Source organism: Gallinula chloropus, assembly GCF_964237585.1.
Source record: "Gallinula chloropus genome assembly, chromosome: Z".
In the NCBI taxonomy this organism is placed as follows: Eukaryota; Metazoa; Chordata; class Aves; order Gruiformes; family Rallidae; genus Gallinula; species Gallinula chloropus.
The window spans coordinates 561,160-586,316 of NC_140089.1; the positions used below are offsets into that span (position 1 = coordinate 561,160).

General features: G+C 58.3%; 1 protein-coding gene across 9 annotated transcripts in view; it reads left to right on the forward strand.

The window, feature by feature from the left end:
* Positions 1 to 25,157, forward strand: part of PAX5 (paired box 5) — a gene marked incomplete at both ends in the record, with an annotated part of 127,537 nt that overhangs the window by 77,806 nt on the left and 24,574 nt on the right. For 5 of the 9 annotated variants that reach the window (XM_084279027.1, XM_084279028.1, XM_084279029.1 and 2 more), the window contains one exon: positions 20,361 to 20,462. The exons of the other annotated variants lie outside the window; for them this stretch is intronic. In XM_084279027.1, the coding sequence (XP_084135153.1) occupies positions 20,361 to 20,462 (102 nt within the window). The remainder of the gene's footprint in view (positions 1 to 20,360; positions 20,463 to 25,157) is intronic. 9 annotated transcript variants of the gene reach the window in all.

A 25,157-nucleotide genomic window follows, 5' to 3' on the forward strand; every position in this document is an offset into this window, starting at 1 on the left:
TCTCCTGTGAAGCCAGGCTGGGGGAGCTGGGCTGGCTCAGCCTGGAGAAGAGAAGGCTGTGGGGGGAGCACCTTACAGCCCCTTCCAGTCCCTGAAAGGAGCCTGTAAGAAAGCTGGGAAGAACTGTTCCCAAGGGCAAGGAGCACTGGAATGATGGGTGATGGTTTAAACTAGAAAAGGGGAGATTTAGGTTGCTTATTAGGGAAAAGTTCTTCCCTCTGAGAGTGGTGGGACACCGGCACATGGTGCCCAGAGAGGTGCTGGAGGCCTCATCCCTGGAGACATCCAAGGTCAGGCTGCATGGGGCTCTGAGCACCCTGCTGTAGTGGAGATGTCCCTGCTCACTGCAGGGTGGGACTAGATGGGCTTTGAAGGTCCCTTCCAACCCAGAGCAGCCTGTGATTCTACTTCCCCCGCCAACTTTCTGAAACAAGAATAATGCAACATCTTCACAACTCCTTCCTTTTTATTTTCCTTTCCTCTTCCCCCCCCAATAAATCAACACAGAGGAAAGTAAAGGTTCGCTTTTCCTGAGATTCCCCTTCCTTCTGGAAAGGCACTTTGCTAATTATTTCCTGACGGCCAATTTTAATAGCAGTGACAGAAAGTCTTCTTCTGGGGCCGTTGTGCTCTGGTCATACGATCTGTCTTAGGTGGAAGCGCTGATCAGTCTCCAAACATTATCACCAAATTACGCTTTAATTTCTGTGGGACTGTTTTGAAGTGCAAATCACTGTTGGTAGATGGCTGGCTTCTCGTGCAGCATAACGCTAGATTTACAGCTTAGTCTCCACGTTTAATAGATAAAAGTGCAGATGCATTTTCCAATAATCTATTCGTCACTCCCAATAGGGCCTGTCATGTTAAAGGCTTGAAAAAAGGCCACATAAACTCCTGCGGAAAGGCAGCCAATCTGAAAAACAAAAGTGTCATTTTTAATGACAGGACAGGGTCTGACTGAAACACTGTTGAATTTTTCCATTTTTATGAATTCTTATCTTGCCATTAAAAAGGAACAAGCGTGTTTGAGAAAGCAAACGAGGCCACTTGTACCCCACTAAGACCCAGGCTATTAACTGCCTCTTTTGATGATGTACAGCCTGGCTCTGCTGGGAGTTTGGCTGTGGATTTAAATGTTGAATTTAACTATGGTAAACATGTTTTGGTGCGAAGCATGTATAATAACAATTTGCATTTCCATAGCATCTTTTACTTAAGGATTTTGCAATCTCTAATTAATTAAATCTGTTTCCCCCTGCCCCCAGTACCGCTGTGGTACGGATAATAAATACGGTTTTAAATGGAACAGTCATAGCAGGAGGATTAAGACAAGAGGGTTCCGGTGCCCTGGTGCTGGTCCCGATTGCGGCAGGGATGGGGAAGGCTGGAAAATGAGCTGAGCAGCCTCGTCTCATGTTCACCCAGGACAAAGTGCCCTGGAAGGAAAAGGAGCATCGACCCAGGCAGGCGGAAAATCACCTTGCTGTCAGTCTCTGTGCTGGTGTTGGGGTCCTGGGGATGTTGGGGTCCTGGGGGCACTCACCGTGCCACTGCCGTGGGTTCAGGGGTGTGGGGCTGGCAAGGCGGCGCGCAGCATCAGAGCATCGATGGTCCCCTGGGTCTGCAGGCAGCGCTTTTTGCAGCCTGAGAAATGCTGTAAATCTGTTGTAGGTCTCCAAATTGGACCCTCCCCCCCAAAAAAAAACCCACCCCAAATAACATAGATGCTTCTTGAATTGCTTTTTTTGGCGTGCAGCAGCAGCAGAACATCTGGGAGTGTCCGTGTGAGCCACCAAAATGGTATTTCCAGGTGGGCAGAGGGATGTGTCAGCATCTCTGCATGTGTACAGCTCAGAAATAAAGTCTGGAGGCAGTCTGTCAGGCTGCCAGCACCTATGTAGGGCAAGGTGATGGTTTAGATGTCAGCAGTTGAAGATGCCTCCAAACATCCTGTGCTGCTGATAATAGGTGCCCTCAGTTGGCCAAAAATGAGTTGCTTCTCCCCTGGCGCCCGGGTGGTTGGGATGTTCAGGATATTTACACAGGGGAGAGTTGTCAGAACAGCAGTTTGGGGAGTGGGTAGAGGGACAAAGGAGGCAGCTTGAGGGCTCTGTGCACCGCTGGATGATGGGGAGCATGCAGTGAGGATGCAGAGGGTGATGCTTCCTCGGAGGACTGAGCAGTGTAGATGCTTCCCAAAAGGAGAAGGGGAACATCTTCTCTTGCAGAGTAAGAAGGAAACCTCTTGGAATATTTTCTTGCCGTTCCCTTTGAAGGAGCTCTCCCTGTAGCTCTGGCCCTGGAAGACACTGTGTTATCTGTGGACGCAGAGTCTGTAAACCCTTGTGGGGATCTTCTTGTAATGGACTGTTGTTTCTGTATGACTTCATATCACATCAGGACAGATCACAGGTGTGGACTTCAGGTTTTGATGTAATTTCTTACAAAAATGTTGAGCTGTAAAGGAAAAAAAAAAAGAAACTAAATGCAAAAAGTAAGTGTGTTGGGGAAAAGGAGGTGTCTCCAGCCTGTCTTCAGAACGCAGGCTGCCTGGTTTTGTGATGAAACTGGGACATTACCAGCAGTGAGGGGCTTTGCCTGTGGAAATCCCATGAGGATCAGCAGGGATGGGGATGGTCTCTGCTGCCACAGACTTGACACCTGACTTGGGATTTCCACAGGGATGTGGCTGAAGAGTGAATTCATTGAGGGCATGAACAGAGTATCAGCGGCCACTGACTTGTCCGTCTTTCCATCCCACATTCTCTGTGACAATCTGAATTCCTTGGGCTCAGCCTGGTGGTTACATTACCTTTTTTTGAGCATTAACTCATTAGAAATGGCTTGTGCATCGGCAGTGAACAGGGGACAAACGCAGGTGACCCATGCCCCAGCAGGCTTTGTGGGGTCAGACCAGAAGTGTGCATCCTCTGTGGGAAGTGTTTTCCTGGACCATCAGGGCTTGAGGATCTGCAGGAGGATGGAGGGTTGGAAGAAACATAGAGTCACAGAATGACAGGATGGTTTGGGTAGGCAGGGTCCTCAGAGTCCCCCCAGCACCCCCCTGCCACAGGCAGGGTCACCCCCACCCCCCCCAGCCCAGGGTGCCCCAAGCCCCATCCAACCTGGCCTTGAGCCCTGCCAGGGATCCCGGGGCAGCCCCAGCTTCTCTGGGCACCCTGTGCCAGGGCCTCCCCCCTCCCCAGGAAGGATTTCTGCCTCCCAGCCCCTCTCCATCCCCCTCCTGCAGCTCAAGGCCCTTCCCCTGGGCCTGGCCCTCCCTGCCCTCAGCACCAGCCCCTCTCCAGCTCTCCTGGAGCCCCTGGAGGGATGGGAAGTGGCTCAGAGCTCTCCCCACAAACAGCCTTCCCTTCCCTTCTCTTCTGCGGGCTGAGCCAGCCCAGCTCTCCCAGCCTGGCTCCAGAGCAGAGGGGCTCCAGCCCTCCCATCATCTCCGTGGCTCCTGGGGACTGACTCCCACAGCTCCGTGTCCCCCTTGTCCTGGGGACCCCCGAGCTGGAGGCAGCGCTGCCGGGGGGTCTGTGTCCCAGAGCGGAGCCCAGGGGCAGAATCCCCCTTTCCCAGCCCTGCTGGGAGTGCAGCCCAGGACAGGGGGGGCTTTGGGGGCTCACTTTGAACTTCTTGTCCCCCAAATCCCCCAATCCTTCTCCTTGGTGCTGCTCTCCATCCATGCTTTGTCCTTGCCTGTGCTTGGCATTGCCTGGACCCATATGAAGGACCTCGGACTTGTTGAGGTTCATGGGGGGCCCATCTCTCCAGCCCATCGAGGTCCCTCCAGGATGCCTTCCCTTCCCTACAGCATGTCGACTTCACCACGCAGTTCGGTGTTGTTGGAAGGTGTGCTGAGGGTGTGCTCGGTCCCTCGGTCCATATCCAGCAATGACATTGAACAGCTCCAGTCTCAACATTGACGCTGAGGATGCTGCTTGTCACTGGTCTCCCCTTGGACATGGAGCTGCTGAGCACAGCTCTTTGAGTGTGACCGTCAGCCAGTTCCTTACCCAGTGCCTGGTCCATCCATCAGATCCATGCCCCTCCAGTGCTGGGTGTGGTGGGAAGGCAGCAGTTGCAGCTCAGCGACTGCAAAGTCCGCTGGAGGTGTGGGTTACTGGGGGAGGTGGATGAGAATCCCTTTGGCAGCAGTCCTGGGTGCTGGTGCTAAACAGAGATCTCACTCCTCCTGGCCTTGTTAGTGTGGTAATGAAGATGGAGCATGGACACAGACTGTTCCCAGGCGCTGGTGCCCTCTTGCAGGGCTCCTGTGCCGAGCAGAATGGTGCCTGTGCTGCCTGCGCTAGCCAGAACGGGCAGAGCAGTTGTGTAGCTGAGGTGCTGGCTGAGGAGGGGGTGAGCCCAGCACCTCCCCAGCATGAAGGTGGTGTACAGCCATGGGGACCGCAGCATTCGGCCCCCCATCCTGGACACTGCCACAGGCTCTGCCCCGCCTGGAGCCCTCAGGGAGGCAGGGATGCCCCACAGGTCTGCTCAGCATCCCTGCAGAGAGCAGCTCTGCCCCTCGTCACAAGTGCTGTCCTGAAGGAACAGCTTTCTCTGACCTTTGGAATCGTTCTTGACCAATCTTTCTTCATGTTTTCTTTTAATTATTTTTCCCTTTCTTCTCTCCCTCTCTTCTTTTTCCTCCCCTAAAACTCCAGCGCTCCTCTCCAGTGTATTAAGGATGTGAGTGAAATTGATGGCTGGAACGTCTCAAGTCTTTATGATGATGAATGACTTTCACTGCCAAAGCTTTTATTGTCTGTGATTTGGGAAGAAGGGGAGCTGATTTATTGTGGCCGACTGTCATGCCATTTAATACAGTTATAAATCCTGACGCCATGACGGGCACCGTGGGCTGGGGACTCCTCCAGCCCCTCTCCCACCCCCCTTTTCACCTCCCCACTCGCCGTCCTCAGCGGTGCCGCTCACAGGGCCGTGGGCAGGGGAGGTCTGGTTGGGGGGCTGCCACGAGGAGGGTGACAGCTGAGGGCTGGGCAAGCCCCACGCATCTCACCAGGCCCAGGCAGGCTGGGTGCACCCTGCTCCTGGGGTGAGGGGAGTGAGGTGACCCCAGCTCACAGCATCCCTGGGGCCTGGCACCGCGCTGGAGGGGCTGCTCTGGCCCTGCTTGGACACAGCAGGAGGGGGTCTCCCCTGATGCACGGGGAGCACAGCCCTGTCACCCGCTTTGAGTGTGCAGAAGGTGTGTTGTCAGCGTCTGAGTGTCCTGACTGCGTGTTTCAGCAGCATTTAGTGGCCCTGGTGTAGCGAGGCTGCTGGGAATGCTGCCCGAGCCTGGCTGAACATCCGTGTGTTGGGCTCCACAGGCACTGGGCAAGAGGCAGCGGCACCACAGAGCAGGGGGGTCGGCTGAGGGGCTGCGTGCTCCCCGGGGGGGACTGGGGTTTTCACAGGAAAAACACATCAGAGCATTTTTTATCAGCCATGAAGCATTTCCAGCGGAACACTGGGGCTTTTCCCATGTCCTGTGTGGGAGTCACAGTTAGTCCCACATCTTGTTCTGCCCTGGCATGAACTCACCGGAGGCTGTAGAGGGATCCACATGTTTATTGATTTCTCACTGTCCTGGTGCATCGGTTGAGCCACACGTCTGTCCCAGTGCTATCTGCCCATGAGGCATCTGGGAAGGAGAGGGGGCTTGGAGATGGGAATGCAGTCCAGGGCAGGTGGAAAACGCAGTTTTTGCCTTAAAGTGATTGCAAATGAGGCGATTCAGGTTCTTTCCTCCAAGGAGAATACATTATTTTGATCTTGATAGTGAAAAAATTCTGGATAAAAAGATACCAAGGCCCAGGTATCTCAGTATTTCCAAGGCTTCACCTTTCCATCACAGGGAATCGAGGTAGAATGCCTGATTTCAGCTTTTCATCCTATTCCAGGGTATATATACCACATCTTTGAAATGCCAGTAAAACCACACGGGCGTTGTCAGACCGGACTGTGTTGAGCCCTGATTGAGATGTTGCCATCCAGGATGTAAATACTTCTCCTAGAGAGCAGGGAGCCGCTGATGACACCAGCAGTGACGCCTGGGTGGGAAACGTCTCCATCACGGATTAATTCCGGATGCAGATCATACGTATTGATCCTGGTGGGGCGGCAGGTTCCCTGCACAGGTTCAGTGTCTCTGCAGGACAGAGCTGGGAGCTGCTGGTTCTGCTTCCCCTGCACTTGGCCAGCCAGTGGAATGGCTGACTGAGGGGTCTTCTCCCCGTGCCCCTGCCCGTGGGGTCGTTCCTGCCTGTGCCAGCACTGCCGTGGGCTGGGAGGCGTGAGGGGATGGGGGGCCCAGGCTCTCCTGGCCTCTCACCGAGCTTCAGCACCCCAGTATGTGCTCGTAGCTGGAGCTGGCTGGACACGCCGTGGTCCCAAGCACGGTCAAACCTTGGGATGAGGGTTGGTGAAGGGTTCCAGGGGTCGCGTTTGGGGCCTGAAGGATCTCCTGCTCTGCCAGAGGCGGGTTTGCTGGCCTCCCAGGCTTCTCCTCCTGCTCTCAGTGCTCCCAACAGCCCTCTGGATGTCACTGCTGTCCTTTGCTAGCAACTGGCAGCCCACCTCCTCCTCCTTCACCCGGCTGCCGGGCTGGGTCCCCAGGGCTGCTGCTGGGCACCCAGGCAGGAGAGGGGCCCCGTCCCCAGGGTACAGCCCACCCTGTGGGTCACGGTGGGGCCTGGGGGCTCGGTGGGGTGTCAGCACGGCCTCACCTGGCTGCAGGGACCCTCGGGGATGGGGGCAGCAGCCCCTGAGCCGCTGGGCCTGGCAGAAGAGGAGAGGAAGGGGAAGAGGGAAGAGGGAAGAGGAAGAGGAAGAGGAAGAGGAAGAGGAAGAGGAAGAGGAAGAGGAAGAGGAAGAGGAAGAGGAAGAGGAAGAGGAAGAGGAAGAGGAAGAGGAAGAGGAAGAGGAGGGCTACTCTGCTAGTGCACCCATGTGCTGGTGGGTCTGCACTGGCCTTGGGCAGTGGGGTCTTCTGGCCTGGTCTCAATACCCCTCTCTCTCATAGCCCTAATGAAGGATGCTCCCCGCGTGAGCAGCTCCACCACCCTCAGCACAGCTCCTGCCTCACCACCCTCCAAGGTGACTCTGAGACGTCCTTCCCTTCTGTTAATTGCTGAATGGGTTGAAAGCATGCTGGACTGTTGTTTCTTGGCAGGGGGGAAGCGAGAGGCCAGCCACCTCTCTCCATACCTACCTGTTGGTTTCAGGAGCGCCCGTGGCTCCACCCTGAAGTGCTGCCAACGCTCCTGTTCTCATTCCGTAGCTCGTGGAGGGTTTGGTTTTCTCCTTTTTGTCCTTTTTTTCTTGATTTTTTTTGTCCTTACTTTGTAGCTAGAGGCATTTGTAATCTCTCAGAAACTGGTATTAACTTCCCAGCCCTCCTGGTTGCAAAGAGCAGTTAGAAAGCAGCTTCTGAGTGTACACAGCAACTCAAACGCTGGAAAAGGAACAAAAGGAAAAAACACTTTATTTAAACATCTTGTCACAACTCTGCTGCTCCCAGTTTTTGGGGTGTACCTAACAGCTGGGTCTGCCTTTGTGGGAACAGAGATCCCTCGGACTGGAAACTTCTGGAGCTGTGGATGCTCTTGGTCACCTCGGCGCTGGGCGGCACGGTGATGACTGTAGACAGTCTCACCAAGCCTGCTGTGCTGCTCTTATTAGAAGCGTTGCTGTGCCGCAGAAAGGAAACAACAATAAAGGGAATGTGTTGCTTCTGCATGCGTTAAGAGCACTGATCAAACCACATGAGATCCCATTTCAGACATAATGTGCATTGGAGGGCAAAATTAGATTGAGAAGTAAATGGAGCCTAAAATTTCCATAGCTTTATTCGTCAGAAAACTGTTTCGTTGCGTGGTTTAATTCTCCTAGTCCTTTCATTCATCGCCTGTCGCGTGCTGGCTGGAGTACATTTCAGAAATAATGGGATGAAAACCCCCACCTTTAATTCAGAGGAGGCTGTGAGGTGTGTGGGGGCTGCTTGGACCTGAGATGGGGGGGGAATGTGAGGTGCATGTCACACAGCAGCGGACTGGCACTTGCTGCATCGCAGTAGGAAGAGGGTGTTTGGGGTTTTTAAAATTTTTTCTTCTTTTTTTTTTTTTCTTGGCTGGTTTGGTTTTCTTTTTCATGTATTTGGTTCTGTTTTTCTTGATTTTAAAGTGAGCCTTCATTTCATGGCTGCTTGTAAAATGCACTGCACAGTGAAGGCGCTTGTCCACAACACAGAATTTCCTAGGCTAAGATCTGCCACGGTGGTAAGCCCATTATTCCTACGTGAGGTTTTCTTTCTCTCCCCTCTTAGCGTGTCTGTCTGACAGGAGGAGGCTAACTGGTCTCTCAGATAAGTAGGCACATGGGGTTTTTTGCCTTTGAAGGCAATGCTCCTTGTCATTCCCAAACCAGCACAGATTGCCGAGCCGAGTGCTTGGAGTGTGGTGAATCCCTCTCACAACATCCGTGGGTATAATTGACGCCAGAGTTACAGCCAGGGCTGGAGGAGAAGCCTGTGCTGGTCTCTGTCCTGAGTACACCGTCCCACGTTCCACTTTGTGCATCCAGGCTGTTCTTTCCTGGTCAGTTTTCCTTCCAGAGCCTGGGGAAGCTGGCTCAGCTTCCCTCACACTGCTCCATCAGTTCTAACCCCACTGTCTGCAGCGTGGCCTCCTCCTGCTTTGTGCCATGGGCCATGGAAAGGTCACGGGGGAGATGTGCCCCTTTCCACAGCCTTCAGCAAAGCCCCCGTGTCCTCCTCACTGCCGCCTGGACAAGGGGACACCACCCACGCCTGTTCCCTTCAGCTCCCTGCAAGGAGAAGCTGTGACTGGACCCAGAACTTCTCTGACCATCTCCATCTGTTTCAGTGAGATGTGTGTGGTGCTCTCAGCTTTGGGATCTTGTTTTGCCCACCAGCAGACACTGTCCAGTGGGGGCCAAGCTGCCTTCGCCTGCTCCCGAAACCTGGGGTGTGGGGGATGCTTCTCCACCTCACTGGTGGGGGGACCGAGCCCTGGACCTGGGCTTAGCCGAGATGGTGCTGCCAGGTCCTCGTACACCCCCAGCCCTTCCTGGGGTCCCTGTCCCCATGGAGCACACATAGAGTCCAGCCCCCCTCAGTTGGCAGAGCCCTTTGTGGCCCATGGCTGCCAGCGTATGCTGAGCCACACTCAGAATCAAGGCAGGGGGCAGGGGGAGATGGTTCTTCTGCCCTGGGAAAAATATTCCAGGTTTTGACTTTAAGAGTAAATTAGGTCTATTTACTCTTAAAAGAAAATGAACCCAGATGTGAGGAAAGTTGAACAACTCGAGGTAGTGAACAAGGTAGAATCAGCCCCGGGGCCACGTGTGCCTCTTGTTTCTGTTCAGAGCACTTGTCAGTAACTGACAAGGAGACGTGTTGTTTTTAAAGGGAAATGGAATGTTACAGCGCTGCATAAACTCCAGGTTCCCACAGATCAAGAGCTTTGGGACATCTCTGCCTCCTAGTGAAGAGGTTTCATTGGAATAGGTGGCGCTGGCGTGGAATTGAAGGTGACGGCCGTGGCCTCTGCATCTTCCTCACCAAGCGATGGCCAATCGAGAGCTGGGGTGGCCAGACATCGCTGACAGAGCGGGGCGGCACTGGCTGGGACACCGTGGCGGGACTGACACGGGAGCGGAGGGCTCAACATGGCAGAGGCCTAGCTAGGCCTGGCCAGGCCTCTGCCGTGTGCAGCGCTCCCCGCCCGTGTCAGTCCCACTGCACTGTCACTGCGCCTGCCACAGCACCCTGGTGGCTTGGTGACCTGAGGAAGCCACGTGTTGGGCCCAGCCGTGCTGGAACACTGTTTTCCTGCGGTGGTAGGAGATCAGAGCTTGCTTCTCCTGTGCATCACCATGCCTGAGCCAGGGCTGGGCACGTTGGTCCTGGCAGGAGGGAGGCAGAGCGCCTGCCCTGGGAAGCACTGTGCTCCTTGTCACCAGGAGCTGTGTGGGGATGAACGCCACTGTGCCAGGCAGGATGCGGCCATGCCCCAGTACTGTGGCTGGCTGCTGCTCCTGTAGGCAGTAGGACCCCCACGAAGGCATTTAATGTGTGTTGATCAAATGCCTCCAGAGCCCCCTGTGTCCTCCCACAAGGTCTCATCCTTCCGCCCCTCACCTCTTCCTTTGCCCCCTGGGTAGATGGAGTACTGGCAGTGGAGAGCTGTCCTCTCCGGAGCAGGGCCCTGGTGCAGCTGGTGGGACCCTCTCTGGTGGGCTCCAGGATGCCCTGGCATCTCCATGTCCCTCCGATGGGCACCTGAGAGCCAGGTGTACCATGCCTTCCTGCACTCAGGTGTGCCTGCTGTCCCTGCACTGAGCTGGAGGAAGGGAGGGATGGTGAGGCATGAAGGTCAGGGAGAGGTTAGGTGACACTGATGTGTCTTGGTAGCTAGCTTAGTGTTGGCCACACAAGAATTCGGGTAGAGGTGGGACACTAGGTACCTTTTCCTTGGTGTCCCCTCGGATAACTCATGTGTATGTGTGTTAAGTGAGGGGGAATTGCAGGCTTGGTGTTACAGGTGGGGAAGGATGAGGTTTAACAAGGCTGAGTCCCCAGCCCTGGGTGTGTTTAACAGAGGGGAGATGAGGTGCTCAGGGATCTGGTTTAGCTCAGGACAGGGACGGGTGGACTTGATGATCTTGAAGGGCTTTTCCAACCCAGTGATGCTGTGACTCTGAGATCGGGTAGACTCTGGAGATGTACATGGGTTATGGTGCTGTTCAGCTCCCAACAGCTGTCAAAGCCATCTCACACCCCACCCCAAGAGGTGTGGGTACGTGGGGCTGTCGGCTTGTTCGTGCGGTGCGAGGGCTCCGTGGCTGCAGGGCGAATGGTTGGGATGCTGTGCAGCCACAGGCACACAGGATGGTCCCAGAGCACTCTGCAGTGCCAGCACTCAAGTTGGAGCACAGGGAGTTCCCCCCCAGTCTGGGGAAGAACTTCTTCCCAGTGAGGGAGCCCTGGGACAGGCTGCCCAGGGGGTGTGGAGTCTCCTCTGGAGAGATTCCAGCCCCTGTCCTAGGGACCTTGCTTGGGCAGGGGTGGGACCCCATGGGCTCTGGGGAGCCCTTCCAACCCCTACAGCTCTGTGATCCTGTGTGATTCTGTGTGACACACTCAGAAATCACAGTGAAAACGGGCTGGGTGCTTGTCTCTGCTTGTTGGCGCTTCCGCTCTGCCGGAACAGGCAGCTCTTCCTTCCCATTTCCTTTCCTTTCCTGCCCCTTCTCAAAGCACAGTTGTGTCGGTGGAAAGAGCAGGAAAAACACCTGCGACGGAGGGCAGCTCAGCCCTTCCTCCAGCATCTGCCGCTGCCGTGCAGGTGAGGAGAAAAGCCGACCCTCCCCACAACCCCTGCTCCTTCATCTGAGTTTGATGCCCCCGGCAGCAGCTTGCGGTGCTGCTGTCACCAGCCCTGGCAGCCCCCGTCACGCTGGACACCGCGCGTCTCAATGCCTCCTCCACTCACCGTCCCCCCACTGCTCCCGTTCCCCGGCTGCTAATTTCACGCAGGCACTTAAACATGATGGATAATTGTGTTCTGCTTATCAATGTTTAATTTAAGGGCTGTTCGGTCTGACCTGGATGCCCTCTGCGAGAGCTGTGCCTCATTATTGATTCCATGGTCACACCTGTGACATTACCTGCGTCGCAGGAAGTAGACTTTGACATCCCTGCGAGGCTTCGGCAGCCAGAGCTAATTGTCAGAAGAATAATCGAGTCAGCAAAATCATTACAGGTGATCTGTGTGTTACCACTGTTTTATCTGCCTCTAATTAGGTGCAGGAGAGGTAACTCATCGCAGCAAGCACGCCGCTCGAGGTGTGATGTCCACAAATAGAGCTAGATGAGCGCAGGGGGGAAGCTATTCATTAACGCCGGCGTTGCGGCGCGCCCGGGGTCCTGTGCTGCTGGCAGCTCCTTTCCTGGTGTAACGGGGTGACATGTGACCCCGTGGGCATTAGGGGGTGTAAAGCTGGAGCTGCCTTTGGGCTGGGTGCCACGCTGGGGCGGGGTGGTGGTGGAGACGTGGTGCTGCTCTGGTGCCGAGCACGGAGCCGGGTTCTGTGTGCCATGGAGCCAGACGTGCTCATCTCAGGTCTGGGTGCTCCAGTGCCCTGTGCCACTCTCCAGGGCAGCCCCCAGTGTGACACATATGTCCCCAGGCAGCCGTGGGGAGCGGGAGCCTGGGGGGCAGCTCATCAGGGCCTTTTCCCACTCATGGGGTTGTGTGTCCGGCCAGAACATCTTCTGTAGGATAATGGAAGCAGCAGGGTCAGCGATACCACAACCGTCGCTGGGCAGGGGATGAGGTTTTTAGGCAGAAGCTGTGTTTTTCAGAAGAAAAGTCAGTTCTTGTCAGAGGTTTGACTGAGTAGCTGGGAATTTGGGGTTGCTGCGCAGGGACAAGGTGGGTCCCTAAACACCATCCCCACTCATGACCTGGTCCTGTTCCCTGTGTGTCAAACGCACACACGTGTCCCTGCATGACAGGTACTGCTCCCGCTGCTGGGATCATGCCAAAGGCTGCCCATAGCCAGCCACATGTGCTGCTCCTGGGGCTGGGAGTGGTCCTGGGGGTCCTGGCAGCGCAGCAGCACCCGCAGGTCCCTTCCCCTGCTGCTGTTGTCTGCAGCACTTGGTGACGGCGCTGCCGGGAACTGGATCCCAGGGACCAGCACTGCTCTCCCACCACCCTGCGGGATCTCGGAGGGGGCACGGGGTCATTTTGGAGGGGGCACAGTCAAAAGCCGAGTCTGATCCTCCAACTCGGGTGCCCTTTGGGGTAGGCACTGCCATCTGACGGGCGAGGGGCTGCGGATGGGGCGGCACGGGCAGCGCCTGCCCAGCCCCGCGCACGATCCGGTGGGCAGATCGCAGCGTGCCGCTGTGATGTCACCGCTTCGCTCCCACTTTGCTTAGCATCAACCTGCATGTCACAGCCATTGTTTTCGGAAAGGCACCAAGAGTCTGGCTCGTGGAGCCAGGGTATCTCTGCTCCGTGCAGCTGGGCAGGCCTGGGGGGCACCTGCGTTGTAGGTGTGTGAGACAGACACCGGGGGATGCTGGTGGAGCACCCCGGGCTGGGCGCTGCCTCTGGTGGCTGCTTTGCACCAGCAATAACACCTTGTGACAAGGGTGAGCACACACGGGATTGCCAGTGCTGCCGGGCTGGTTTCCAGTGCTGGTGACCTGAACCTTTGTCTCCAGGTTGGTGGGATTTTGAGTTCCTGGAGCGAGTGCAGAGAAGGGCAGCCAGGCTGGGGAAGGGGCTGGGGAGCGGCTGAGGGAGCTGGGGGTGTTGAGCCTGGAGAAGAGGAGGCTGAGGGGAGACCTTCTCCCCACCTCCCCTGCCCTGCCAGGAGGGTGCAGAGAGGTGGGCGATGGTCTCTGCAGCCAGGGGACAGGAGATGGGACAAGGGGCAATGGGCTCAAGCTGCCCCAGGGCAGGGTCAGCTCAGCTGGGAGGGAAAAGTTCTTCCCTGGCAGAGCTGTCAGGGCCTGGCCCAGGCTGCCCAGGGAGGGGCTGAGTCCCCAGCCCTGGGGGTGTTTAACAGGGGGGAGATGAGGTGCTCATGGATCTGGTTTAGCTCAGGATGGGAAGGGTTGGACTCGATGGGCTTCCAAGGTCTTTTCCAACCTTGTGGTTCTGTGATTCTGGGATCGCCCTGTTAACCAGACACGCTGCCTGACCGCTGGCCACGCTCCTGAGCTGGCAGCACCTTCTCCCCTGCTGTACGCTCAGCGCCGCGGCCGAAGGCTCGGTTCCCCTCGGCGCAGCCTGTGGTGCCATCACCATCCCTGCCATTGCAGTGGCAGAGGGGCTCCGCAAGCCCCCTCCCCACCACCTGAACCCCCTGCATTTTCTAATGTGTCCTTTGCAGTAATTAATTACCTCTCCAGCGGGTTCGTTTCTTTCACACTGTTCCTGGCAGCCGGCTGAAGGGGAGGACGCCGGGCGGGTGCCGTGTGTGCTGGAAGCGAAGGGCCTTCACACTGTCAGGGTAATGAATTCTGGGAGGGTTTGGAGCACCTGAGCTTGGGGAAGTCCTCGTGTCATGTGTCGGAGTGACAACCCCCAGAGGTTAATTACTGCCATGGATGAGAGCTGAGCTGATAGCAAAACGAGATAATTTCATTAGCAGTTAGATTTGAAGTTAATTGGATTCGCGTTTACACCGCGCGTACACAAAGGCACACTGGGAAGCGCTCCTCCCCGCCCTTTGGGTTCCCATGTTCTAAAGGGTGGGTGAGGTGATGAGTGCTTCCCCAGCAGCTTTTCCACCCTGGCTGGGAGGCCAGAGAGCCCTTGGCTGCTGTGCCACGCTGTGCCCAGCCACCTCGGGCTGCCCGTGCCGGAGTGGGGCTGTGTGCCGATGCTGGGCGCTGCTCGGCACGGCCGCTCGGAGCGGTGCTGCTGCCCGGTAACTCGGTTTGGGGAAGGGGTTAGTCACTCATACTCCGTTTTGAGGAGCTGTGACTGGCTTCCAGGGCGATGTGCTGCCAGCTCTGGGTGTGGGGAGAGATGGAATTTTGTTGGGCACCTTCTGTGCGCCGATCCCAGCCCGCTGGGACGCGGCTGCGCCCTTGGGTCCCGTGGCATCCGCTGACACTGTCAGTGCCCAGCGTTGTCCTGCTCTGGGCTCTGGAGTAGTGTGGGATGGGCTCTGGCAGGGACGTGCTGTGGGAGCTCATGGTGGCTGTGCCCATGCAGAAGCACTGGTAGCAGGCATTTCCTTCAACACCTGCTGTTGTGCTGGTGCTCCCTGTCCCAGGGTGCTCTGTGAGCACCCACACAGTCCCAGCCCCAGCCCTGGTCCAGCTGGCACTGTGTCACTGTCTGCGCTTCCTCGGCCTGGGGACAGGTTTCTCTCTGAGTGGGAGAGCTGGGAGTCGTGTGGCTTGACTCCCTGTCGTGCTGTAGGGCACACAGAGTGCTCTGGATGCTTGGACACCCCAGCCCCAGTCCTGCGGTGTGGCTGGTTGTGAGGTCCTGCAGGGAAGCCTGGTGCCCGTGCCGCAGTCCGGGCTGGAGCTCATGCCAGAGCCTGTGCCTGTGCTGGAGCCTGTGCTGGAGCCTGTGCTGGAGCCTGGTAGTTCCCCTGCTGGAGCCTGTGCCAGTGCCTGTGCTGGAGCCCATGCCGGCACTGTCCCCCTCGGCACAGCCCCACGCCATCACAAGGCAGCGCTCCGGAGACACGCCACTGCCCACCCTCCCAGGGCTGCTTGGCCACCCTGTCCCTGTCGTGGGTGCCCACTCAGGGAAGGTGTGTGAACCGTATCATTGCTCAGCGGCTGCAGCACTTGGGACCCCTCAGACCCACAGCAGCTCCCTGAGCAAGTGCTGAGCTTTCCTCTCCTTGGAGCCACGGAGGGGCTGGGACTTGGAGGGAGGAAGCAGCTTGTCTGCAGCAGCACTCAACACTGGAAACAAGCTCCTGTTCTGCAGTCATCTCCACCCCAGGTCTTCTTTGCTCTGCATTTTGCCTGTTGAAGAAGCGTTACTTTCCTCATCCCTGTGATGCCTTGTGAAGGGCCCCAGGGTGCAGGTATTCTGCTCTCACCTTCTGTCCCAACCCATTTCTGGTGCTAGGACTGTCTCTATCTTATCTCATCTCCATCAATCTGCTTCCAGCAGGCAGTCTGGGTGCAGGGTGGCTCTTTGCCCCCCACCTCCTGGAAGCAGGATGCTGCAGGAGAGTGATGTACCATGTGGCACTGGTGTCACACCACACTCACGCTGTGGCAGCTGGCTCCCCTGAATGCTGCCTGGCTGCTGGATGCTCTGCTGAGCTCCCAGACTGTTGGCTCCATCTGAAGGCTCCAAATCCTCACCGGATGGCGCTGGGCAGCTGGTGCTGCTCAAGGAGAAGGGATGGAGCTTCAATCTGCCGGTGTAGTGGGATGCAGCTGTGGCCAGGTCACCTGCGGAGGGGACAGAGCTGTGTCTACCAGTCTCACCACATCCAGCTTGCCAAAGGCAGACCTGTTCTGCCTTCAGTACCACAGTCCCGTGTGCATTGTGAACTCAGCCCCCTCACAGATTATGTAGACACACACACCCCCCTCCCAAAATGAGCAATCAGTGGGCCCAGGCTGTCATGCTGGTGCACCCTTTGGGGATGCTCTGCAGTGATGGCAGGAAGTCGGTGAGGTGGCCCTGGGCAGGTGGCAGGGCAAAGGGGAAGGTGACAGTGAAGGGAAGGTGGCAGGGTGGAGGGGAAGGTGGCAGGACAGAGGGGAAGGTGGCAGGGTGGAGGGGAAGGTGGCAGGGCAGAGGGAAGGGTGACAGGGTGGAGGGGAAGGTGGCAGGGTGGAGGGGACTGGCTTGGTGGAGGGGACTGGCTTGGTGGAGGGGAAGGTGGCAGGGTGGAGGGGAAGGTGGCTGGGTGGAGGGAAAGGTGGCAGGGTGGAGAGAAAGGTGGCAGGGTGGAGGGGAAGGTGGCAGGATGGAGGGGAAGGTGTCAGGGCAGAGGGGAAGGTGGCAGGGTAGGAGGGAAGGTGGCTGGACATGGGAGCTGCAGTCCACTCCCTCGGCCACAGATAGTGCTGGATGTAGCGTGCAGCCTGGGCTGCTGGCCCCTCTGTGGGGAGGCTGTTCCACACAGGACTTGCCACCTTGTTTGAGTAGCTGGAGCTGTAGGCAGTGGCCTTGTGGTGTTGCCAGATGTCGTTCTTGGGAAAATCCTTCTGGGCTCTGCTCTGGATGAGGTTCTGTGCAGGCTGGAGCTGGCAGCTGAGCTGCTCTGTCCTGCACGACATCAGCCCAGCGAGGTGGGTGCAGAGGCAGCTCTGCCCACGGGCACCCGTGCCCTCTCTCCAGTTTCAGACACTTAAAATGCCCACAAACAAATCCAGGCTGAAGGTGCTGAGGAACAAGCCTGTTGGGAAGGACACTGGTCTCCATGGCCACTGCTGAAATACAGACGTGAGGGGTGGGAAGGCCCTGGGCTGGGGGCTGCTCCTTGTCCTCTGTGCCAGACGTCTGAAAGGTGTGATTTCAGGGCAGCTGAAGCTTGCAGGGCAGGGACACGACACCCCTTTTTGCAGGGGGACACACGGGCTGCGACTGAGAGGACAAGGTGGGGTCACAGCCCTTGTGCCCGTGCCCTTCTCTTCGGGTGGTGTCCTCTTGCCCACGGCGGTCTGGCTGTGGCCACACACATTCCGGTTTGGAAATGGGGTGTGTGGGGGTGGGGGGCAGACTTGCTCCCTTGGCCTTTGGGAGACAGGGTGTTGAGCCATCCTGCAGTGCCATGCTGCTGAGGAGGAAGGCAGGAATGGAGGGGGTCCCAAATGGCAGCACCAGTGCAGGGGGTGGGCTGGGAGATGCTTCCTGGCATCGGGGCAGCCCTTGGCCAGGGACCCAGGCTCCCTGCCAGCACTGCGACTGAACCCCTCAGGACAAGTGTGAGGAGCTTGTGGGGGTTTCCACCTTCCCCAGGCCCTGGTGCTGGTGCAGCCAGCGTTTAGTTTTGTGCAGGAGAGGAGGAAGGAGGGCAGCGACGGGGGGAGAACATTGTCATCTGCACGCGCCGCTCCCTGCCTGCGCCGGATAATGAGCATTCACGACGTGCTGCAGGCAGGGGTCTGTCCCCCCCCCTGGAACCAGGGAGCGAATTAATCAATTGTTTTGAACCTGAAATCCTTTCAGGAGGTGGATGCACCATAAATATTCCGTAGGAAGGGCCTGAGAGGAACAGCTCACCTCCTGATTCGCGGATGCAGAGCGCTGAGGAAAGTGGGGCATGTGCTGAGAGATCATTGCGACGACGCCTGCACGCCAGCGTGCCGGAGCGCTCCGGCACGGACCCCTGTCTCTGGCAGGGTGGTGGGGAAGTGGCATTGGTGGCCGTGACCCAGGGGTGGTGAGATGCAATTTGCAAGAACCTCTGTCCCCGTCTCTTGCCTCATTTCTTTGAAGATAAGGATAAAGAGGAAGAGTTTTAAATCTTATTTTTAGATCGTTTCAAAGTGAAGCCGTGGCTCTAAGTCTCTGCCAACCAAAATAGTTCAAACAGCGGGTTTGGCTCCTGGGAAAACGTTTAGTTCCAACCTCTCCAAGCTCTAGAAACTTGGAGAAAAACAGCATCATAAAATGAAGTGCCAACGGATGGCAGTTTGGAGAGGATCTGTGCATCCCGTCCGGCCTGTGGTGCTGAAATAATGGGTCTTGACACTGAAATGCCACATCTTGGTGAAGGGTCTGGCGCTGGCTGTGGGTTCTGCTGGGTAACCGGCTAGTTTGGGGTCTTGGAGATGGCTGGAGCAGAGGGAGCAGTGTGAGGATGCGTCCTCCCATCCTGCCTGCAGCCTGCAGCCCCTTCCCCTTGCCCGAAGTGCTCGCTCAGCTTTTCCCAGCTCGGTGCCTGTGCCACAGCCTGTGGAGAGCCAGGGGTGCCGGGGCTCACTGGGAGGGTCCCCTGGCTCTGCCCGAGCTGTGGGGCAGGGTGGTGGAGGCATTGGCAGCAGATGGATGGGGCAGAGTGGTGGCCTGAGCCCTGCATGTGACGGTCACCAGAGGGGTGACCCCCCATGTCCTGCTGCAGACGTGGCTGTGGTGCCACCGTGCAGCCAAGGGCTCTCCAAAGGCAACTCCAGCCGGGTACGTGACCGGCCCGGGTATGCCGTGGGGGTCCAGCAGACCGTGGGTGGGCTCCGGGTTTCCTCCTGTGGTGAGGGGTGGCTCCTTGCTGGCGGGGCCAGGGGAACATCCCCTTCTCCTGGCAGACAGCCTGTGGCCACAGCCAGCAGTGATTTCCCTGCATCCCTGCTGCAGCACCCACCATCCTGGGATGGCCGCACAGGAGGCAGGGTCCAGGCAGGGCCTGGGCATCGCTTCTCCAGCACCTCTCCCCTTCGCTCCACAGGCAGTGATGTGTCTGTGGCAGCACTGGGAGCTGCACCTGGGGTCTGGGGGGGAGAGGGGGAACCCCAGCCCCACATCAAGGGGCAGAGGGAAGTGGGACACCCCCCTGCCTGCTTCCCCAGGGTTATTGCTGTGGAAGACCAGGGGCACCTGAATAAAAATACCTGTGTCCGTGGGCTAAGAGTGCCTGGCCAGACTGTGCTGTGAAGCTGCACCACAGCAAACCAGGATTTCAGTACCTTCACATCTCAGTGTCTCATGTTTGGTTCAGTTTTGTTACTTTCAAACAACAAAAAGGTACAAACCCACCATCCTGTGCTGCACTTAGATTTGACCTGGACAGGCTGGAGAGCTGGGCAGGGAGAAACCAGATGAGGTTTAACAAAAGCAAGTGGAGAGTCTGGCACCTGGGAAGGAATAACTGCTGGAATCAGGACAGGCTGGGGGTGACCTGCTGGAGAGGAGCTCTGTGGAGAAGGACCTGGGGGTGCTGGTGGGTGACAGGGTGGCCATGAGCCAGCAGTGTGCCCTGGGGCTGAGAGAGACAATGGGATCCTGGGGGCATCCGGAGGAGTGTGGGCAGCAGGTGACAGGAGGGGATCCTCCCCCTCTGCTCTGCCCTGCTCAGGCCCCACCTGGAGTGTTGTGTCCAGTGCTGGGCTCCCTGGGATCAACCAGCCAGGGATCTCCTGGAGAGAGTCCAGAGGAGGCTGCGAAGGGGATGAAGGGCCTGGAGCATCTCCCCTGGGAGGAAAGGCTGAGGGAGCTGGGGCTGTTCAGCCTGCAGAGGAGAAGCCTGAGAGGGGATCTGATCAATGGGGATCAAGAGCTGAAGGGTGGGACCCAGGGGCCATGGGCAGCCTCTGCTCAGTGTCTGTGGGGACAGGACAAGGGGCGATGGGCTCAAGTTGGAGCCCAGGGAGTTCCCCCCAATGTGGGGAAGAACTTCTTGGCGGTGAGGGAGCCCTGGGACAGGCTGCCCAGGGGGTGTGGAGTCTCCTTCTCTGGAGAGATTCCAGACCCTGTCCTAGGGACCCTGCTTGGGCAGGGGGTGGGACCCCATGGGCTCTGGGGGACCCTCCCAACCACTGTGATTCTGTGATTTTGTGATTCTCTGCCAGCCATCGCCCCGTGGGCTGTGATTTCCTGGAGGGTTTTCTGGGAAAATGCTCCTAAGATCAGTGTTGTTCCACAGTGTCGGAGGAGCTCGGGAATAGGAGGAGACGCCGGAGCTGCGGCGGGTGCGTGGGGGTCCCCACAGAGCTCCCCTCTGCCCCTTCCCCTCGCTCCCCTCCCTGCCCGGCTGCAGACCCCGCGCCCAGCAGCGGTGACAGACGCAGGGGCTGCGCTCTGGGCGCTTGGGGAGATGCTGAACTGTGTCCTCTGCTCGCAGCGCTCACAGGGTGATTTGCTGGTTTGATTCCTCAGGTCGTGATCTGGCAAGCACAACCCTCCCAGGATACCCTCCCCACGTCCCCCCGGCCGGACAGGGCAGCTACTCGGCTCCGGCGCTGACGGGAATGGTGCCTGGTGAGTCTGCAGAGCGGGGAGCGGGGAGGAGAGGGATGGGGGAGGGAGGAGGCGGCGTTTGGGGAGGAAGAGCGCGGGGAGGCGGGCGCGGGGCAGCGCTGAAGGGGAAGGGGGGGGGTCTCAGTGGTCCTGCTGAAGGGAGGCCAGGCCTGCAGACCGCCAAAGCGAATCGTTGGCCCTGGGGTGCAGACAGAGCCCCTGCCCTCGCTGGGGGGAGCTTGGGGATGGCTCCAGGTGGGACTGCGTGGGGCTCTTCCCTTTGGACATGCTCCCCAACCTGCCTGGTCCCTCCAGGTCCCTCAGTGGCATGCCAGCCGTGAGGCCATCGTCCCATGGGGGATGGACATGTCCCAACCTCAGCATTTCCCTTTCCCACCCAGCTGGCTCCTGGGGACGCTGGATTGTCCTTGGGATACCCTGCAATTGACTTCCCTTCCTGGAGCCAGAAGAGCGGCCAGCACCGGCCTGTGTGGGGGCAGGGGACACGCAGGACCCCAGGGTGGGCAGTGTGGTGCCATCAGGGCAGCCCCCTGTCTCTGTTGGCTGTGGATCTGCGTGTGCCCTGTGGGAGGCTGGCAGAGTTGGGGTGCTGGCAGTGTTGGAGTGCTGTCAGTGTTGGGGTGCTGGCAGTGTCAGGGTGCTGGCAGTGTTGGGGTGCTGGCAGTGTTGGGGTGTTGGCAGAGTTGGGGTGCTGGCAGAGTCGGGGTGCTGGCAGTGTTGGGGTGCTGGCAGAGTTGGGGTGCTGGCAGAGTCGGGGTGCTGGCAGTGTTGGGGTGCTGGCAGTGTCAGGGTGCTGGCAGAGTTGGGGTGCTGGCAGAGTTGGGGTGCTGGCAGTGTCAGGGTGCTGGCAGAGTTGGGGTGCTGGCAGTGTCGGGGTGTTGGCAGTGTTGGGGATGCTGTCAGTGTTGGGGTGCTGGCAGAGTTGGGGTGCTGGCAGAGTTGGGGTGCTGGCAGTGTTGGGGTGTTGGCAGTGTCAGGGTGCTGGCAGAGTTGGGGTGCTGGCAGTGTTGGGGTGCTGGCAGTGTTGGGGTGCTGGCAGAGTTGGGGTGCTGGCTGTGTCAGGGTGTTGGCAGTGTTGGGGTGCTGGCAGTGTCAGGGTGCTGGCAGTGTCAGGGTGCTGGCAGAGTTGGGGTACTGGCAGTGTTGGGGTGTTGGCAGAGTTGGGGTGCTGGCAGTGTTGGGGTGCTGGCAGTGTCAGGGTGCTGGCAGAGTTGGGGTGTTGGCAGTGTTGGGGTACTGGCAGAGTTGGGGTGCTGGCAGTGTTGGGGTGCTGGCAGTGTCAGGGTGCTGGCAGAGTTGGGGTGCTGGCAGTGTTGGGGTGCTGGCAGAGTTGGGGTGCTGGCAGTGTCGGGGTGCTGGCAGAGAGAGGTGGGCACGCCGTGGTGGGAGCACTGGGTGGGCTGTCCCCAGCCCCGGCACGGGTGATCAGATGCTGCTGTGGTTCTGTGATTCAAACCCCGAGTCCAGCCCCTGAGCACTGAATGATCTGAGAAACGGGCATAACTCGGGTCTTCTCACTCCTTCCCCTGCTGCTCTCCAAGCCCTTCAGGCCACCCCAGCTGGCTTTTGGGAGTCAGCAAGGTCAGAGAGTCCCTGAGGAAAGTCCCTCAAGGGGCCTTTCAGCTGTCCTCTCCTGGCCCCGAGGCAGCGGCTGGGAAAGAAACACCAGCAGTAGGAAGGTGGGGATTGGTGATGGTGATCCGGCTTCCAGGGTCCTGTGGGCTGGACTGTGTTGCCAGCCTTGGTTGTGTTCTGCAGATGGTGTTAATACAAACGTGGCTGCTTCATGTGTCAAAGTAGAAACTGAGTACAGAAGTTGGGTTGTGGGGTGTGTGGAGGAGAATTGTTACCCAGAGAATGTAACCCCAGGAGGAGCTGCTGAGGGGACCAGAGCAGCTGGGAGAGGAGCAGGGACAGGAAGGAAGGTTTAGATTAAGGAAGGTTGGTTTAGATTAGATACTGGGGGGAAGTTGTTTGCAGAGAGAGTGGTGAGGGGCTGGAAGGGGCTGCCCAGAGAGGGGGTGGGTGCCCCGTCCCTGGGGGTGTTCAAGGCCAGGTTGGCTGGGGCCCTGGGCAACCTTGTGTAGCTCCAGGCCTGGAGGTTGGTGTCCCTGCCTGTGGCAGGGGGTTGGAGCTCTGGGACCCTTGGGGTCCCTCCCAGCCCAGACCAGGCTGGGATTCTATGAGCCTGAGAATGAGAATGAAAAGCAGAGAGTTGAGAGCCAGCCTGTTTTGAGCAGAGCCAGAGGTGTGGTACGCCTCAGGCTGTGTCTGGTGGCACAGGACGTGCCTTGGGCCTGGCAGTCATGGCACAGCCGGCTGCCGGCCTGGGTTTGGCAGCACAGGCCCCGTTCAGCCTGACCAGACACCGCACTCCTCCCTTACGGTCTGGGGAGCATCCGTCCTGGGATGCTCCAGACACATCCCCCTGCTGAGGATGAACCTCAGCAGGTACACTGGACACGTCATTCCTGGTGAACGTGGAGGTTTTGGAGGCCTTCAGAAACACTGTGGGAAGCTGCTGCTGCCTTTCAGAACACCAACAGTCTGGTGTGAGCCCCCAACCCTTACCCAGTTGGGGAGAATACCTGCTCTTCCTTCACACAGAGTCACAGGGCTGGAAAAGCCCTTTAAGCCCATTGAGTCCAGCCATTCCCATCCTGTGCTAAACCAGCTCCCTGAGCACCTCATCTCCCCCCTGTTAAACACCCCCAGGGCTGGGGACTCAGCCCCTCCCTGGGCAGCCTGGGCCAGGCCCTGACAGCTCTGCCAGGGAAGAACTTTTCCCTCCCAGCTGAGCTGACCCTGCCCTGGGGCAGCTTGAGCCCATTGCCCCTTGTCCCATCTCCTGGCCCCTGGCTGCAGAGACCATCGCCCACCTCTCTGCACCCTCCTGGCAGGGCAGGGGAGGTGGGGAGAAGGGCTCCCCTCAGCCTCCTCTTCTCCAGGCTCAACACCCCCAGCTCCCTCAGCCGCTCCTCAGAGGATTTGCCCTCCAGCCCCTTCCCCAGCCTGGTTGCCCTTCTCTGCACTCGCTCCAGGCCCTCCATGTCCTTCTGGCAGTGAGGGGCCCAGCACTGGGCCCAGCACTCCAGCTGCGGCCTCCCCAGTGCCCAGCCCAAGGGCACTCCTTTCCTGGGGTGGTGGGATTCCACACACCAGGAGCTGCTGGTGGCACCCTGGGGCACAGGGCTGGACAGCGCTCAGCTGCAGAGGAGATGCAGTGAGGGTTTGGAGATGGAGAAGTCGCCCGAGCCGATTTCCCCAGGTAATAGATTTTATTTTTAACTACACCTAGGCTGGTGTGACCCATTATATTGAGTAACTGCACTGTTCCTCTCACCGCTTCCTTTAATAACAACCTTCTGCTCCAGCTAGTGTGAAGGTCAGCAGCAATTCCTGTAGGTTCTCCTTCTCATTTAAGTGAGAATTTGCTAACTAGCATCCAAAACACACCTTCTCAATCCTCCTTTCACTCCTGTCTTCCGCAGGACCAGTCTCAGACCCTTGCTGGGAAGAGCACCAGCATCCCCAGGGCTGACCCAGGGGGCAGGGACGGCTCAGGGCCGGTGCTTTGGGCACATTCTGAGAGAGGGGTCAGGGCAGGTGTCTGTCATTCCCGGCCCCAGGAATTCATTTCACGACCTGCTGCTGTCTCTTTGCAGTTTTCAGAGCCTCTGCTGGAAATGTGCTTCCTCAGTAAGGTTTTTAATCGCTGGGCATGTGTTTCTGCTGGCCATTAAGTGATGGTGTGAGCTCCGTGCTCACAGATGCGGCAGAGACAGACGTGTACATGATGAGAGGCAGGCGGTGCTCTGCTGCCTGCTTGCTGGGGCTGCCGTGGCTGTGTGTACCCCGTCCCTGCCCGCTCTGCTGGGGGGTTTGTCCTGCGTCTGGGGGTCTCCCCTGGGAGCTGTCTGGCTCCCCAGCGTGCCTGAGCTGGAGTCAGGAGCTGTGTGGATTCAGCTGCTTATCTCCTCTTATCTCACAACGCTTCTTCCCCTTCAGCTTTGCCCTGTCCCTGCCTCTCCTGACAGTGAGGATGGAGCCAGGATCACGTCCCCCCCTGCCCCTGGATCATTTTCCCCCCCATCCCCCCTGTGCCTGCCAAAAGCCCCTCTCAGATCCCCGCCCTCCCTCCCCTGCACAGAGTGGTGTGTCAGGAGGGGTTTCCCTTTCTCGTGGCTCCTCAGCATCCGCCGGGGCCCAGAGAGTGGATGAAGCAACAACTTCCCTCCAAAAGAGCCAGCCAAATAAACAGCATTGATTTTGGTCTGAAGCTTCACCCCTGAGGTCTGCCATCGCTCGAGGTGCCTGTCAGCATCTTCCCTCTGTGTGCTGGGGGCCAGGCACACTCCTCCTGCCTTCAGCACCCATCACCCTGGCAGTGTGGCTGGAGAGGAGCTGCTGTGGCTGCGGTGGGGCCCCATGTGCTGGCGGCACAGGGGACACGTAGGGTGCTGTGGGGTGGGCAAACAGCTGGCTGGGTGGTGAGGCCTGGAGGTGACACGGATGCCATGCCAGCAGCATGTGTGGCAGTGCTGAGTAAGTGTGGCATGGGTTCAGATCGGATGGGAGGGGAAAGTTCTTCCCTGGCAGAGCTGTCAGGGCCTGGCCCAGGCTGCCCAGGGAGGGGCTGAGTCCCCAGCCCTGGGGGTGTTTAACAGGGGGGAGATGAGGTGCTCAGAGATCTGG